The 17,452-nt window shown below is 35.4% G+C and overlaps 1 protein-coding gene across 1 annotated transcript in view; it reads left to right on the forward strand.

Annotated features, from left to right (window-relative positions):
* Positions 1 to 17,452, forward strand: part of GRIK2 (glutamate ionotropic receptor kainate type subunit 2) — a 399,537-nt gene that overhangs the window by 349,752 nt on the left and 32,333 nt on the right. Inside the window, exon 14 of the mRNA XM_005145088.2 lies at positions 13,603 to 13,828. Coding sequence (XP_005145145.1) covers positions 13,603 to 13,828 — 226 coding nt within the window. The remainder of the gene's footprint in view (positions 1 to 13,602; positions 13,829 to 17,452) is intronic.

Consider the following 17,452-nt stretch of genomic DNA (forward strand, 5'->3'; position numbering starts at 1 on the left):
GTCTAGTGTGGACCAGAAAAGTGGAGAGTGAGAAGTACCTAAAAGTGGTTTAAATGCCAGGCTCAAAGGGTTGTTATGAACATCTTGAAGTCCAGCTGGAGATCAGACAGAAACAGTATACCCTGAGGGTTAGTATTTGGTCCTGTACAGAGGCGCATTCATGGTAAATTAATTTCTTATTTTGCTTTGCTTGTGTGTGTGGTTTTTGTTTCACTCACTAAACTGAGCCAAAAAAGTTTACTCACTTTTACTCTTCCATTTTACTCCCCCATCCCCAGCAGGGGGAGTGAGCAAACAGCTGTGTGGGGCTTAACTGCTGGCTAGGGTTAAACCACAATAGACTTATAACTTGCTTAACTTTTTCTGAGCCTAGTAATGAATGAAATACAAGTCCCATTAGGATAATAGTTAATAGCAGGCAAAACTAGAATAATCATGCTGTATGATTATGCAATCTTAAGAGGAGCAAATTAGCAGGTTACTGGGATTTTCTTTAATCTTGGCTTTTACTGAAAATGAAAAAAAATTAAACAGAGACTAATTATAATGAAAAGAAAATGCTATGATTGTGGGACTCTATCTTGTATATATTTTTTATTTGGTTGGTGTTTCTTCAGATTTAAGAACTTCTGAGTTAGCTGTTTGGATGTTAAGAGTTCTTTGGATTTAAAGATTTAAAGGCAAAAAAGTGACATGGATATACTGTCTGGTTATTATCTATTCTCCTAGTTTAAAGTTAGCTATAGAATGTTTGCTATTAAAAACAAAATAAAATACTAGAATTATGGCAAATACTGCCATAACCTGAATGAACAGAGTGCTAATTTGCAGATACTATCACATCTGTCATGATGAACTTGAATATACTCTTCCCAGAGATCTTCAGTAACTAGCAATTTCCTGGAAGGTTCAGTGCAACTTTTATATTCTGATTTATGTTTATCTGCCAGACCATAAATGCAAAATAATAAGATTCTAGTACTTGCCCCCATTTCAGAAATGACATTAAATGCATAGTGTTGGTGAACAATACTGAATACAGCTATTGCTAAGATGAAACAATAACAGTTGATTAAGGTCTTATGACTAAAGTTAAAAGATGTTTATGGAGCTGTGCACCTTAAACCAGGTCATTTTTCTTTATTAATTTTATTGCTGACAGGTAATATTTATAACTTACCTGCAGCTGTTTATTGTAAATTGAGCTAGTGGTGTATCAGTCCAAATGCTGACCCAACTCCTCGTTAGAAAAACCTATTATGTTAATTGATACCATTTTTTAGCAACCTCAGGAGATGATCAGTATCCAAAGGAGATGAAACTATTCCCTTATTTCCCAAAAAGGTTTCATGCACTTTATCATGTTGGAATCTGCTTGTATTGTCACTGCTTTGGCTGCTCTCCTTCTTGGGCTGTATCAAGAAATCAGGTTTGCACTGTTGTTGCAACACCTTTCCTAACACAATGGCTTTCAAACTCATAGGTGATCTCTGCAACCCTATCTATCTGTAAGTATTGAAGGGTCACCTGAAATAATAAAACTACAATAATACATTGACAATGGCATCAGTAACGTGCCAAAATACAATAACAAGCACTGTCACTTTAAATGTTTCTTTTTGTCAAACTACATGGAAACTACAGAAATGTAAGTGGTATGATATAAAAGTGTAATAAATTCTATTAGTTTTCTATGCTTTCACTTTAGTTTTGCTGCCACTGTTTTCAGTCTTAAATGACAAGTGAACAGCAGAATATGTAGTTACAAGTAACAATATTAACTTTTACTATAGTAATTTATTACATATTTAGCTATTATTTATTGAATATTTCTAAAATACTTGTTTATAAATTAGTTTCCATAAAATTCCCTACAATGGAGTTTCTGAGTTTTCACAAATAGTTTAACTAAAATAAAGTGGGAAATAAAGTCAGAGATGATAGTTCTCGCTCTTACTATTTGAAACTGCTCAGCAGTATAATTTGATAGCATTCATAAAAGGTTGGCTTGTTTCAGTAAGCAGATTAACAAAAATACTTATATAAATGTAGCTAAATTTAACTGAATGGATGTTCAAATTTCATAAAAACTGTGTTTACCATTATTTTTTTTTCCTGGATGAATAGCAGAATTACTTTTTTATGTCCAACTGATCTACTTACTGATAATTTGACCGGGGAAATGCAGAATCTGAAATGTGATGCTCAGCTATACCCAGCACTTCCATGGAGGAAATGTCTAGAATCCTTAGGAATTCTGATAATTCTATAAAATCATTAACAATATAAATTTCCTAGGAGTTATATCACACAACAACTCATAATATATTTTTGTGATAGCACATTGATTTCCACTAGAGCATGTCAGTATATAATGTCAAATATAAACTCTTGATTGTATTGCAGAACTCAGATGACATGTCAGAGAGTAAATATTTCGAGCCATTTTTGAAGTGTTTTTTTGTTGATATAAAATTCTGTGCAGTCCCCAAAACTCATAGATAATGAAGTGTAATTGTACCATGTCTAACTATAAATACGTAAATGTAAATCAATAATTTAGTCAATAATAAAAGCCTTCTACTGTGTGAATTAGTAGAAATTTTTAGTTAGAAAGCTTAAAACATCATTAAGTCATCTCATGATGTGATCTTGCTCAGTACCACAGAAAATCTTCATGCCAGCTCAGGAATTCTCTGTAAAAAATCACAGTTTTTCAACTTTTCCATGGTTAAGTTTTTATTTTTATTATTGTTTTCATGCTTAAAAAAATTGAGGTGAAATTTTACTTTCTCTTATTTTTTTCCCTGCCATTCTGTCTGCTTTTTTCCTAATAAATTATTATGTAATGGTTTTTGAAACTTGATTTCATGTTTTCTTATTCTACTTTTCATTGCAATTCAGTGTATCTGCAATTGCTGACATATCAAAAATTTTTGAAAGACAAAAATCAGATTTTTCTTTTTTTTTTATCTCAAGTGTTTAATAGGCTTTGAAGGACTTCCAACTTTTGAGGAAAATAAGACAAGTACTTAGCAGTTATATTCTTCCCTTCATCTTCAGCAACCATTTTGAAAAGTTTGTCTTTTACTGTATCGTTTCATCTTAGATCTTTAAGTCTTTTTTCAGCCTCTCCATTATGTAATGTCATGTTATGCTGCTTATGTTTTCCAGTATGTTTTTTAGGAAAGCACAAGAGTTTCAAGATAAAATGTCCAGAATTTTTCCAAGACCTGACAGATTTGCTAACAGAGAAACAGTTCTGATCAGCCTCCTACCACACCTCTATAACTTTGAAATGAACCACATATGGCATCGATCCTGTTTGCCTGAATTAACTCCAATTTTCTAGTGACCAGGATCAGACGAGTGCAGAGACAGACTCAGCTGTTATTAGCTAGCACATATGGTCCAGTGTTTTTAGTAATTTACTTACTATAATAAAAAAGTTCTGAATGCTGAAACCAAATCCCTCTGCAGAATACTTCAGTGGTGGCTTATGCTAATATATAGGTGTCAAATATTTTACATAAGATCAATTTAGTAAAGAAATACTTGAAATTATTTGTTATATTGGATGTTCAGAGTTTTGTTAGGTCTGACAACAGAACTGACGGAGGAATTTACTGGGGGAAAAAAGCCACCAATCTGTTTCACTAGACTGACTTTGATGACTATCATTACAGGAAACAAGAAATGATAATGCTGCTACTTGACAGGTGCCAAAAAAAGTGACAATGGAAGTTCTGTTAAGTTTTTAAAATCTGTGAAGATAATGAAGCAGTGTTTATTCTTAACTGTTTGAGGCAACAAATTAGCAAATAATCATTAGTGGGCTTTCTATCCCTTCTACTCATTCAAAGAGCTCTTGAGTGTTATTAGTTTAATTTCTAATGCTGCCTGATGAATTTCTTTTAAATCACAACAGCAACAGAACGTTCTGGGCATAGAGCGTATTAATTTTGCTTTGAACATTGCAAAAATGTCTTCCATCCCAGTATAGATGATGTGAGAGTACAATTGTTTAAATCATGGTGTTGTGGCATGTTCTTACTATATTAAGGTAAATGTTTAAAGTAGTATTCGTGAAATTCATGCCTAGTTCCAATGACAAAACCATGCACTCACTGCTTTTGGAAAAGGAGCTTACTTCCAGATAGAGTGCAAATGAAGCGTGGAGGTTTTGTCCTGCAGTTAGTGTCTGAGAACAGGCAGAGTGAGCAGAATTGGATTTATCTTCAAAGAACATACAGAATATAGGATCTGCTTTAAGAATAGATTAAATTTGCTTAGTGTCTTGTTCCTACTTATAAAGGAAGAAACCCACAGAAGTGTGAGAAATATCACACTTATCATCTGCCACAGCATTATACAGAAAGAACTATTGTGATGTTAGTTATAATTTGGTAGAGGATTATAAATCATTGGTTTATAAAAGGCAAGGAAATTTTCAGAAATCCATTAGTGATTTTTGAGCTATAATATCCTTACTTATTTCCAGCTCAAAGCTGATAGTGAAAACTTACTTATTTCAACATCATTAAGGTTTGGGGTTTTGTAACCATAACTCACTTTAAATATCTCATGTTTCTAAAAAATCTGTTTTGTAAAACAAAAAGCACAATCGGGCAAGAGTAAAAATGTCTTTCTCTGAGCACTACATTTTTTATTCCTTGTAGTTCTATTCTTGGCAGAAACACCTTTCCTATCTTTTTTCATTTGTGCCATATGGACCATGAAAACAGCCGTTATGGAGGAGAGAATGCTGTATGCATTGGTTTTATTGTATTTATGCTGACATAACCAAATCTAAATCAGCTGGTTCACTTCAGGGTTTTCAGGCATCAGCAGTTAAGAAAAAACAGGGGCAGAGGGATAGCAGAGAACAAAAGAAATTTCCTAGAGTCAGAGGACCAGAGTCAGTGAGACCAGTCTGATGAAATGGAAAGTGTCTTTTCCACATTCTTTAATGACTGAGAAAAAGATTGTCTCACAGCTCTAGGAGACAAAAAAACACAGTGCTATAAATGTTGTTTTTATAACTAGTTCCTAATCTGATCAGAAAATCTGAAGATATCAGAAGTTTTAACACAGTCTGTCTGTTGTGTTATAGAGGACAATTAAGATGATTTAAGTCTGGCCTCCACCACTGGTGAAGAAATGCATGTTATTTTTAGTATACTTTAGGTGCTAGTGATTAGCAAAGTGCTCTGTGAAAGCTATGCCTTCACCTCTAACGATGACTCAAACTGTGGAGACTTTGGAATGCCTATGGTATTGTACTATATTATAGAGGCCTCAGACGCAGATATGCAATTAAGACCAAATTGTGTTTTACACACAATGTGGTCAGCTATGTAAAAATCAGTAAATATATTGCTTCTGGTGGCTGAAAAAACAGCGCTTACTTTTGGAGTGTAGAATTAGCTATGGCTTACTGGATACCGAAAATAGTTTTGTCATTATAACAAATTTAAATGGTTTATTTAAAAAAAAATCTGGAAATAGGGCAGGTACTGATATTGTGCAAAGGTGAAAAATGAATAAGATCTGATATCTTTCATTCTGATTCTTGTAGTGGATTCTGATATTGATCATTATTAGCATATATTGCTGTTTAGCTCAGAAGTCCCATTATTGTCCACTTCAGAAGCATTGAGAGTGTCGTGGTTTAAATCAAATTCTCACAGTACTCTCACTCATTCCCCCAGAGAGTTAGGAAGGAGAATCCAAAGAATGTAGCCCCCACGGGTTGAGATAAGAACAGTTTAATTGCTAAGGCACAACACAAATCACTATTGCCATTACTACTACAAATAATAATGATACAGCCAATAACAAGCGAAAATAATACAACACCCCACCAGCCACTGACCCATAACTCACTCCACCCTGCCCGGCTGAGCACCGCGTACTCCCTCCTCCATTTCCCTTCAGAGCTCCACCCTTCCAGCTCTCTCTCCCAGTTGCCTCCTGGGCATGACGTGCTATGGTATGGAATACCTCATTGGCTAGCCTGGGTCAGGTGTCCTGTCTCTCCTTCCTCCTGGCCTCCCCTCCTCCGCGGCAGAGCACGTGCTCAGGAAAGGCCTTGAACAAAAACACCGTCAAAACATGCTCGCTATCAAGCAACTGTTCCCAGCCCAGAAGTCAAAACACAGCACTGCACCAGCTACAAGGAGAAAAAATGACTGCTACTGCTCAACCCATGACAGAGAGGTTTGAAGAAAATAGTACCTATTCTAAAGAATTCTGTTTCATATTAAGAACTGGCAGAAGTGGGTCAGTGTACACTGTTACAAATTGCAGAAAGTACAAAAGAATGCAAAACAGAATGAACGCATCATCAGTTGTTGATAGATACTTGAACGGTAGCACTCAGCCTTCACAAGTTTTCAGTTGGTGACAGTTCAGGACAGTGAGCATACTATTTATGTTTTTTTACAATTTGTTTTCAATTATCCATGTGTTCAAAGTCTTTCAGTTAACCTTAGTTTTTAATTTTCCTGTATTTATAATGCTTGAGGACAATTGAAGTATTCCTAAAACTTCCCTTACCCTAGGCTAAGTTTGAGATGTATTAATTAACTCTCTTTTTATCTCTCTATTAAATGGTACTAATCATCTGTGGCCTAAAATACCAGAGACATATCCCAAATGTGTTAGAACAGATGTGAGACATAAGAAGATCATCTATAATGTTTGCTTCACCTAAATTTAACATCTAGCCACTTTATGTTTAGAAAAAATCTTGAGATAAATTAGTGCTTTTGCCATTACTAAGAATATCAGAAATAAACTAAAAAATAAAAAAAAGTCACTCTTACTTACAGAAAAGAATAAGGAATGAATAAATTAAACCTATTATATGTACAGTTAAGCTTGGATTTCCATAATTGTGTTCAGGACTTTCAAGGGGTCATGTATGAAACAACTGGGATGAGTCTACTTGAGCATCAAAGGACTGAAGGGTGATAAAGACAGGAAAACGTGTTTCTCTTGATAATACCAGGCTTGCATTTGACTTAATTTATAAATTGCATAAGTTCACAGCAGTTTTGGGATTTTAGTTGGTTGGTTGGTTGGTTGGTTTGTTTTCCCCAAACAGGAAAGTATATGTTTTGGTTTGCTTTCTTGAACTTGCTTAACATCAAATTTGAAGAGTCTCCAGAAACACTTTTTCTATGTAACTTCATACTGATTAAGAATCATAGAAATCAATGAAAACTCTAAGTTGGAAGGAACCTTTAGAGATCAGTTCCTCTTGTTGAAGGAGATCTGTTTTCCTAATTGAAAGCAAGGTCTTAAACTAGCTTATTAGGGGCCATGTCAGGCTGTCTCAAATATTTCCAGTGAGCTGATTCCAGTACCTCTCTGAGCTACCTGTTCCAATGCTTAAATTGTTCATACAGTGAACAGATACTGGAAGGCTGCTATGAGGTCTCCACGCAGCCTTCTCTTCTCCAAGTTAGACAGCCCCAACTTTCTCAGCCTATCTTCATACAGGAGGTGCTCCAGACCCATGATCATCCTTGTGGTCCTCCTCTAGACTTGTTTCAACAGTTCCATATCCTTTTTATGTTGAGAACACCAGAACTGCACACAATACTCCAAGTGAGGTCTCATGAGAGCAGAGTAGAGGGGCAGGATCACCTCCTTCCACTTGCTGGTCCTTTTGATGCAGCCCAGGATATGTTTGTGTCTTGGTTTAAACCAAATCCTGCTCCCCCAACTCCCGGAGAGTTAAGAAGGAGAATCCAAAGAATGTAGCCCCCACGGGTTGAGATAAGAACGGTTTAATTGCTAAGGCATAACACAATAATAATGATACAGCCAATAACAAGCGAAAATAATACAACACCGCACCAGCCACCGACCCATAACTCACTCCACCCTGCCCGGCTGAGCACCGCGTACTCCCTCCTCCATTTCCCTTCAGAGCTCCACCCTTCCAGCTCTCTCTCCCAGTATGCCTCCTGGGCATGACGTGCTATGGTATGGAATACCTCATTGGCTGGCCTGGATCAGGTGTCCTGTCTCTCCTTCCTTCTGGCCTCCCCTCCTCCAACTGGCTGGAGCATGTGCTCAGAAAATGGCCCTGAACATAAACACCCCCGCCACCAAGCAACTGTTCCCAGCCCAGAAGTCAAAACACAGCACTGCACCAGCTACAAGAAGGAGAAAAAATGACTGCTACTGCTCAACCCATGACAGGTTGGCTTTCTGGCCTACAAGCACACACTGCTGGCTCATGTTCATTTTCTTATCAACCAACACCTCCAAGTGCTTCTCCACAGGGCTGCTCTGAATCTCTTTGCCCAACCTGTAGCTGTGCCTGAGATTGCTCTGATTCAGGTGTAGGACTTTGCACTTGGCATTGTTAAACTTTATAAGGTTGGCATCAGCCCACCTCACAAGTGTGTCAAGATCCCTCTGGATGGCATCCCTTCCCTCCAGCATATCAACCAAACCACACAGCTTGGTGTCATCGGCAAACTTGCTGAGGTTACACTCAATCCCACTATCCATGTCACCGACAAAGATGTTGAACAAGATCTCCAACCCTCTGATCACCTTGGTGGACACTCTCCAATTTTAATATCTCTCTTGAAACCTGACAATGAAATATGAACACGATGTTCCTAGTGTGTCTTGACAAGTGCCAAGTATTGTGGATTAATCATATCCCTTGTTCTTTCTATGTTCATTCTTGTTTATACAAGTAGAATGTACTTGCTAATACAGTTATACCTGCTTGTACAATTCTTGCTTATACAAACTGAAGTTTGTTTTCCTGCTGCAAGTGTGGGCTGCTTGTTTATGCTCAGCTTGCTGTCATATTGGGTCCATAAATTCTTTTCAGCCAAGATACACTCCTTATCGTCAATTCCCAGCCAGTATGGATGTTTGGGATTACTTTCCCCCTGAACAGACTTTGCATTTATCTTTGTTAAACCTTATACAGTTCCTGTTGTAATTTTCCAGCCTCTTTCTGCATGGTAGTTCTATCTTCCAATATATCTATCTCTTCTCCCTGTTTAGTGTCTTCCACAGACTTGGTAAGCGTGCTTTCAATACCATTTTCCAAACCTTTTAAAAATATTTTGACGGTCTAGATCTGACCCTTGAGCCATTCCACTCATGACAAGATGTTGGTCTGGCCTTGAGCTATTAACTACCACCTTTAAAGATTAACATCTCAGCTGTTTCCCCACTTGTAAGTGCTCCACCTGTGCAGTCCATATCCTACCAACTTGTCATCAAGGATGCTAGGAGAGACCTTGAGGGATATTTGGCACCTTGCTAAGGCTCATATAGATGGGCCTTTATGAATGTATTTTTCATATGTCATCCTTTTTTGCTGTGCACACACAAAAGTGATGTGCTTGGTGAAGTAATTCCAAAGTGACATTTCATAGTCTGTGTATTACAGAAGGTCAGAATAAATATACATAATGGTTCCTCTGGCCTTAGAATAATCCACAAATCTAGCAACTTCAAGAAAAGTGGCCTGTGTTCATTAAGAATGCAATGCTCAGGACAACAGAAGACACATAGCTGTTGTAGGTAGTTTCATAAATGGAAAGTAATGAAATCAGATTGGGAGTCTTGACTCTGGAAGGGGATGTGACATAACGATTGTCATTGTTTAATTCCTGTGTGGTGGAGAATGCTTTCATAGAATATATAACAACTAGGCTTCTGTTTGTTTTTTTGTTTTGTTTTGTTTTCCTTGCCTTTTTTTCCCCCAAATTTAATCAATTACCTTTAATTACCTTTGTTACTACATCCTCAAGTGAGTTTAACTGTTGCATGGGTGAAAGCACAGCTGGGCCATGACACTCAAGTGCTTTTATAAACCAGGAAGGAAGTTGGATGCTATCACTGCAACAAAAATCTCCATTGATGGATGTGTGTTTTTTCTTTGTAGAAAAACGTCAGAATTGGTCCAGCACGTTTTTTACTGTGCATTTATCCACTCTTGTCTTGTATTATGAAGTCTGCTTCCCTGTCCATTTATCCTTGTTTATTCTGGCATTCATTCAACATGCTGATATTTTTCTAACCTTGTGGCCCAGAGTCTTGTTATTCAGATATTTGTCTTTACTAGCCAGTTCTTTGCAATAGTGTTGTAACACATTACTAGCAACGATTCTTTCTGTTTCCAGTCTCAAATTTAGCCATAGCATTATATTAAATTAGAGCCTTTGCAATGCTTCCTTTTGTGATCCCTGACATGCACAGTTATTTTCCAATGATACCTGGTTTATAAATGCTGAGTATGTCACTGACAGTATCCTCTGAATGTCATTATGATAGCTCCAATTTTGTGCACCACATAAACACTTTTTTTCATTTCTTTAGCCTTTTCATTTCTATCTTTTCTTTTAATTGTTTGTTTTGTTTTTTTTTTTAAACAGCTAAATTTAAATATGGGAAAACATAGGAAGTTTTCTTACTTCTTTGCACTGTCTTTTGAATTACTGAGGGAACACAAGCATGATAAATCATGTCATCACAGGTTATCTTATACAGATGTAATTTCTGGTTGATTTCAATTTAGGCTGCTTTGTAGACTGATTACCAGTTGAATAAAGCAATATGGTAAAACAACACAGATAAAATAATATACTTAATTTATGGACTATATAAGTTGATTAACCAGATTGATTTGCACACAGTGAAAGAAGATGAAAACATAATGTAAATTGCAGCATCTGCTTCTATCTGTATGAATGACATAATCATGGCCAAAAAAAACAATATGCACATGTTGGAGTGTCAGCCTCTTTAGTTCAATGTCAAATGGGTTTCTGATGCTTTGATTGTTCTGGCTTCTTGATTTTAGTCACGTTTGTCTATTGAATAGCTTGCCAAACACAGAGGAAAACCAGTTGTGGTTCTGTTTTCCTGAATCAAATGCTGGAGTTTGTTTTTGTTTTTTTAGATAAAACATTTTTTGTTGTACGTAAACCAAATCCCAGAATGTGTACTATACACTTTTTTTAGTAAGATTTTCTAAATGGTAGAATTCAAAGGTCACAAGTAGATGGGCTGTTTTCCTTAGCCTCATTTCAGTTCTGACTTTTAGCTTTTAATGGAAGAAAGCACTGCAAAGACACTGCATCATTCTGCTCATATGAGGAAACTAAGAGATAACTATGCACTTGTTAGCTTCACAGCTGTGAGCCATGTGCACTGATGTTTGAGGTTCTGTGTTGTCTTCTACAGCCTTACTAATCATATGTAGGCTTTTTTACTTTTTTGTTGTTGTTTTAGTAATTCCAGTAAGCAAGCTATCCTGTGAAAGTGTTTTCTCTGATTTTGTTTTTTACCTTTGTTCCCTCCTTTCAGCAGTAGGTGTGGCTTCATTTTGCTAATTCAGTCGTTGTAATATGAGCACTCTGTCCTTTTGTGGATATAGTATATTTTCACATACTCTAATGGTTCAGTATAGAGCAAGCACTCCCCTTTGCTAACATGTTTTTAACCTGGAATTTATTTTCTTTTCCAACAGAAATATAGAAATGTAGTTTCTGTATTTGAATGTAATCTGAACTATATTACAGTTCATTCTTTATTTTGTATTATAGTTCATTTGGTTTTTTCTTTTTCTTTCCTCAACATCTATCAGCGATGTGTATCTAACATAGAATCATAGAATCATAGAATGGTAAGAGTTGGAAAGGACCTTAAGATCATCTGGTTCCACCCTCCTCACCCCCTCCCATGGCCAGGGATGCCTCACACTGGACCATGTCACCCAAGACTATCTCCAGCCTAGCCTGGGATGGAGAATTTACCACTTCTTTGGGCAACCTGTTCCAGTGCCTCACCACCCTCACAGTAAAGAACTGCTTCCTTGTATCCAACCTGAATTTTCCATATCGAACAATTTCCTAAAATTGTTTTCTCTGCCAAATTTTCATATTGCTCATTATTTATAATGGCTAAAATGTTTTCTTTTTATTGGGTTGTAGATTATATGTCAAAAGAATTGAATATATGTTATTGGTGAAGTTTTTCAAATATTGGAACAATTATTTTTTCACCCTTTCTCTATTACACAGCATTATAGATTTCTACAGAGCTGATATTCATTGTTTAAAATATCTTATGCTATAGTGCAGTATTAAATGTTAGCAAGAATTACTTGATTTACAAAACAAACCCTGTGCAGAGAAAGCATATCTGTTTGGTCTTCTCTATTCTATGCATTCAGACTATATGCTGAAGAAGAATGATTTCCCCTTTCATTGTTACTAAAATCTTGTGCCATCAGCCACAGACTATGTTCAATACAGTAACAATGTGTTCATGTGGAGTCCTAAAGGTCTTCAATTCTGTTAGCATTGACACTAGAGTTAGTTCAAATGCTTGATTTGCTAACTTCCCAGAGAGAGTGAAATAACTCTTGGATTGTACCACAATGGGGGGACAAAGTAATTTTTTTTCTAAAAAAAAAAATTTCATTTTATTCCACATGCACTGCTAATTTTCATCTGCACAGAAATTATAGCTGTCAATCAGCTGAACTTCAGAAAGATTTGTAGTGTCAATCTTTGTTTAGCATCTCCACCAGAGCTGATGACACAGTTATGTTTAAGGCTGACATTAAAAAATTGAAGACTCATTAAAAAGTCAGTTTATACTATTTCTCATGCTTTATTTCTCCATTTTGTTTACTAGGCATGATTTAATATTACCGAATATTTTCTGTTACATCTTGAGTTTGAATCATTATGAAACAAAGGAGTAAATGTAATATAGAATGTTTAGAATTTCTAATACTTCCAGTTTACCCAGTTGCTATGATCTCTTTTTTTTTGCAAAGATGAGGGAATGCAGTATCTTTTTTTAAAGAAGCGAGGTGAAAAAAAATGATGCAACTCCTTTGTAGATGCTCAGCATCACTTTGTGCTGAACTGTTGTCTTCTTTGTCCCAAGCTACTATCTCTCTCTTCCTATCAGAACAGTTCTTTGCATTCTGGGAATATTAAAGCAGAAAACACACATTTATTTTTAGGTCTTTTAGTAGTCATTTTCTGAATGGCAAGCCAGAATTTGTGTGACCAGACTGTAATACTCTCTCTGCTGCCCTCTCCCTCACAGCTGTTTTCTTCATAAGCTGCCATCTGTAAATGCTTTAATTACTTCAGGTTGCCACAGTGTGCAGGTTTTCAAAATTGTTTAGGAGTACCTGAGTGATTGAAGTAAGAGTGAAGATTTCAAATGTGCCAGAATGCACAGATTCTCCTATAATATGAACACTATTGATGGCTACGGTGAAATACTTCACAGTTTTCCACTGACTCCAAATACTCGTAGGTCTTCATCCTACATAAAATCATATCAACAGTAAAAAACCAGATAAACAGCAGATACTGCACATTTTCTTGACCATCTGTCTAGATGCTTTGATTTACACAAACAAAATGAGGGGTACAGATTAGATTAAATGCACAAGTACTCTTAAAATAAAGTCTTAGTAAGACCTGACATGTAGTATAATACAATGAGCAATGTTCAAACTGAGTATTTGCTTTCACTCTTATAAGCATATTATTCTTACTCACATTGCATCTAATATTTGTTTTTCAGAAATCCAAAATCTCCACTTATGACAAGATGTGGGCCTTCATGAGTAGCAGGAGGCAGTCAGTACTTGTCAAAAGTAATGAAGAAGGCATCCAGCGTGTGCTTACCTCTGATTATGCATTCTTAATGGAGTCGACAACGATTGAGTTTGTCACACAGCGGAACTGTAACCTAACACAGATTGGAGGCCTGATAGACTCAAAAGGTTATGGTGTTGGAACTCCCATGGGTAAGTGATACGCCAACCGTTTGTGCTCTATTCATTAATCTTAGTTACTGCGGTACCCTTGAAAAACTCCAATATGTTGTTGCTTTCTCTACATTGCTAATGTTTTTTTCTTGTCCTCTTTTTCCCACCTGGGGAAAATATGTATTTTATCAATATTTATGTTTTTTATAAACTTAAAAATAATAACTTTATAAAAATTGGCATTTTTCATTAATGTTTCTCTTGAGTGGTGTCTTCCATATGTTCAACAACAACAGAAAGTACTTTTTGCCATATTTTATTAAAAAGATTTTAAAATATTGTTCTCCCTCTTTAGGGTATGAGGTGCTAGTTATACAATGCTTGCAAACGGGGATATTGCTTCTCTAGTGAGAGGGCTGAGATTCTTAAAAGAGAAGGAAAGATTCCATAACATGTCCTGTACAAATCCATAGAAATATTGAATTAATCTTGTGGAATATAGTTTTGCAGAGCAATTCCAATCCTGTAAATATTTTCCAGGTCAGGTGTTGTACAAAACTTTAATTGAAAGATGAGAAGCCAACTACAGACATTAGTTTGGCTGGTAGAATCCACAGGATGGGATTCAGCAAGAATGGAGGTGCTGAGTTCCCATTGACTACAGTGATTTTTTTTTCAAGGACATGAGCTGAGAATCGGGCTTTAAATTTCAGAATAGATGGGAATAGAAAATGGTGTGACACAAACACTCTGTCAGTAATGAACAATGATCCTACTTAATACCGCAAGACCATTCTGCTGAATTCTTTGCAAGACAAATATTTATTTTAACACTATTTTTAAGAAGAATTTATTCTTTTGTGATTGATGTGAATATATTTTATGTTATTCTCAAATTGTGCTTATATTTGGTACTGATTTTATCTGTTTTAATAATCTACACTAAATCATTGTATGGGGAAATTGTGTCCAGTACTTTAAATCAAGCACATGGTATGGAAGATTAAGAAATAAACTTTGCTTGGAACCTGTTGGATAAAGAGGTATCTAGTATTATCAAATATAGCTTTCCCTGTATGTTGTAAATATTTACTTCAACTTTACCACCATCTTTATAATTTTCATTTTTTTTTCAGTAATTCTCCATGAAATAGACATCTGCAGAAATTATGATTCTGTTCATTCTGTTTTTCAACACTTAGTTGTTAGGAATCTAATTTCAATCTGTATATGAATATTTCTATCCTGTTCTATTGTGGCTTATTATATTGCTGAACTTGCTCTGCAGACCTGTAAGTGCTAGGAAGGACTGTACTTCAATCCTCCTGCTCCTTTTGTCATTTCTTATTTTCTGACATATAAAGCTTTTGTTATTTTGAGGATGAAACTCACCTTCCATTTAGGTTTATTATGGGGGAAATTAAATAGTAGTGGCAGTGTAAAATCCTTGAAAAATCTGGATGCAAAATTCTGAAGCATCTGAAGCATATCCTGGAAATCTAAGAGACAAAGTGATAGGAATCAGAGAGACCAGGCTATTTTACAAATGTTTTTGATATTGTTTAAATCAGAGAAGCATTATAAATAACAGAGAAAACAAATATAAAACAATGATAAAGCCACAAAAAGACTTCAAAGACAGAAGTATTGTTTGTAAAGAGGCAAGGAAGTATGTAAACTGTCTTTTGGTCTTTGTCACCTACCTTATTTAGCTAGAACAGGCATTATACATGCACTATTAATTGATTAATTTATAATATTTTCAGAGTTATTATTCAGCTTTTATTCATCTGCAACTTTTCAAGTCATGAAAAGATTTCTGAGTGAAGAGAAATAATAATGTACAAGGGGTCTGTGAGCTGACAATTGTCTTGAACCAAGGTGAAACAAATAAATAGAAGACATACCTTCAGGAATCAGAGATCATAAAAGGATGTAAAACAAGAGTTGAAACAGTGTTAAACTTAGCAAGGGAAGTTGAAATAAGACCTGAAAAAAAGATGAACACTTTGTAAAAGAAAATATAAGAGAACCTAAAGTAAGATGTAATGTAAGTTTTTCACAGAAGAAATGAAGGTACAATAAAACAGCATCAGGAGCTCTCCTAGAACAGCTAAGAATAAGAGATTAATCTTGGATTTGATTAACATCTATAAAATGCTATCCAGAGAAATAACATTTATAAAAGTTTTGTATTCTGTGTATTAACTTCACAGTCTTAGAGGAAAGAGATGGGTAGCTTCCACTAAAATAATGCGTAGTTCAGACATGCATTTGAAAAAAAATCTTGTGAAGTAGCATAGTACCTGTCAGAATAGTTTCTGTTAAATATATTGCTTTATTGAAGCTAAAAAATCTTACAGAGAAGTGGATAATACAAAATAAACTCATGCATTATAGGTAATATTTCTGCAAGAAAAAATAATTTTGGAATCTTTAAAAGAATTTATGACAGTCAAAATTTCAGGAGTAAACTTCATCATTATTTAATGATTATGGAAGATTTTTTTAGTCAAGCAATTGTCTAAATTGAGTAATATTTTTTTAGAGCAAATAATCCTTAGAGTAACTTGTCAAGTGCTTGGCAGTGTAGTGGTTTCACAGACAAAGAACATGTTACTGCTTGTGCCTATTTAGGAAGCAGCACATCTCTCTGAAGAACAATACAGAACTATTTGTATTAAAGGCACAATGTCTGAAAGATATAGATGTCATCCCTCCAAATTTACTGAAATATCCAATTTATCTCCTGAAATAGTAGCTTAAATTTTCAGAAATATTTGCAAGTAAAATTAAATTTGTAGAATACAGTTGTTATAGGTGTTATTTTCAATACAGTAGAACGGGTATGGTTACTTTTGGAGAATAGCAACAAAGGAAGTAGATGCAGTGTATTTTGTTCCTTTTGAAGGCTAATAGAATAATGGTTAATTAGAACATAATTTGTTTGAGTCTAAGTAGCTGCAAGCAGAAGATCTAAAATATTTCCTAACAGAAAAACATGCTCTCAGAGTAGTTTATGATAGGATAATCACTTAGAAAATGCAACCACACAAATATAGCACCAGCTTAGAGTACTGCAGTAACAGCTCTTTGTCCACAGTGTGAAAGTTTTCTGTATTTGGAGACATATGCGCATGATGAGAAGAAAGAAACAGCAGGTCAGGCAGTGTATAGGTATCAACTCGTTCCAAACACACTGAAGAAGCAAAATCTGTTTATATGATTATTTTAATCCTACTAAAATCATTAGTTAAGTAAACAAAGTTTAGATTGCTAAAATATAGACTAGAATAAGGAAATTTGAAACAACATACTTTTTGGCATGAAGTAGTATCAGGGTTTAAAATAATAAAACAACCTTTAAAATAACAAAATACACTGATGTATTTTGAAATAGCTACTTGGAATAGGTGCAAGGCAGCATTCTGTGTAATATCTTTGCTGTTAAATTTATTTAATATACCACAGATAACATCCACAGAACTTAAAAATGTGCTAGAGAGTGAATTTGAAGGGCAAGAGGGAGAACAAATTCTTTGGGGTTTTAAGGATAGATCCTCTAGAATGTTACTTATCACCTACAGTAGTTTTAAATGCCCCCTTTTTTCATCATGCATGATAAAAATGCTTAAAATTGAGTTTTTTCTTGAATAAATCCCA

This window comes from Melopsittacus undulatus, chromosome 3, assembly GCF_012275295.1.
Source record: "Melopsittacus undulatus isolate bMelUnd1 chromosome 3, bMelUnd1.mat.Z, whole genome shotgun sequence".
Taxonomy (NCBI): Eukaryota; Metazoa; Chordata; class Aves; order Psittaciformes; family Psittaculidae; genus Melopsittacus; species Melopsittacus undulatus.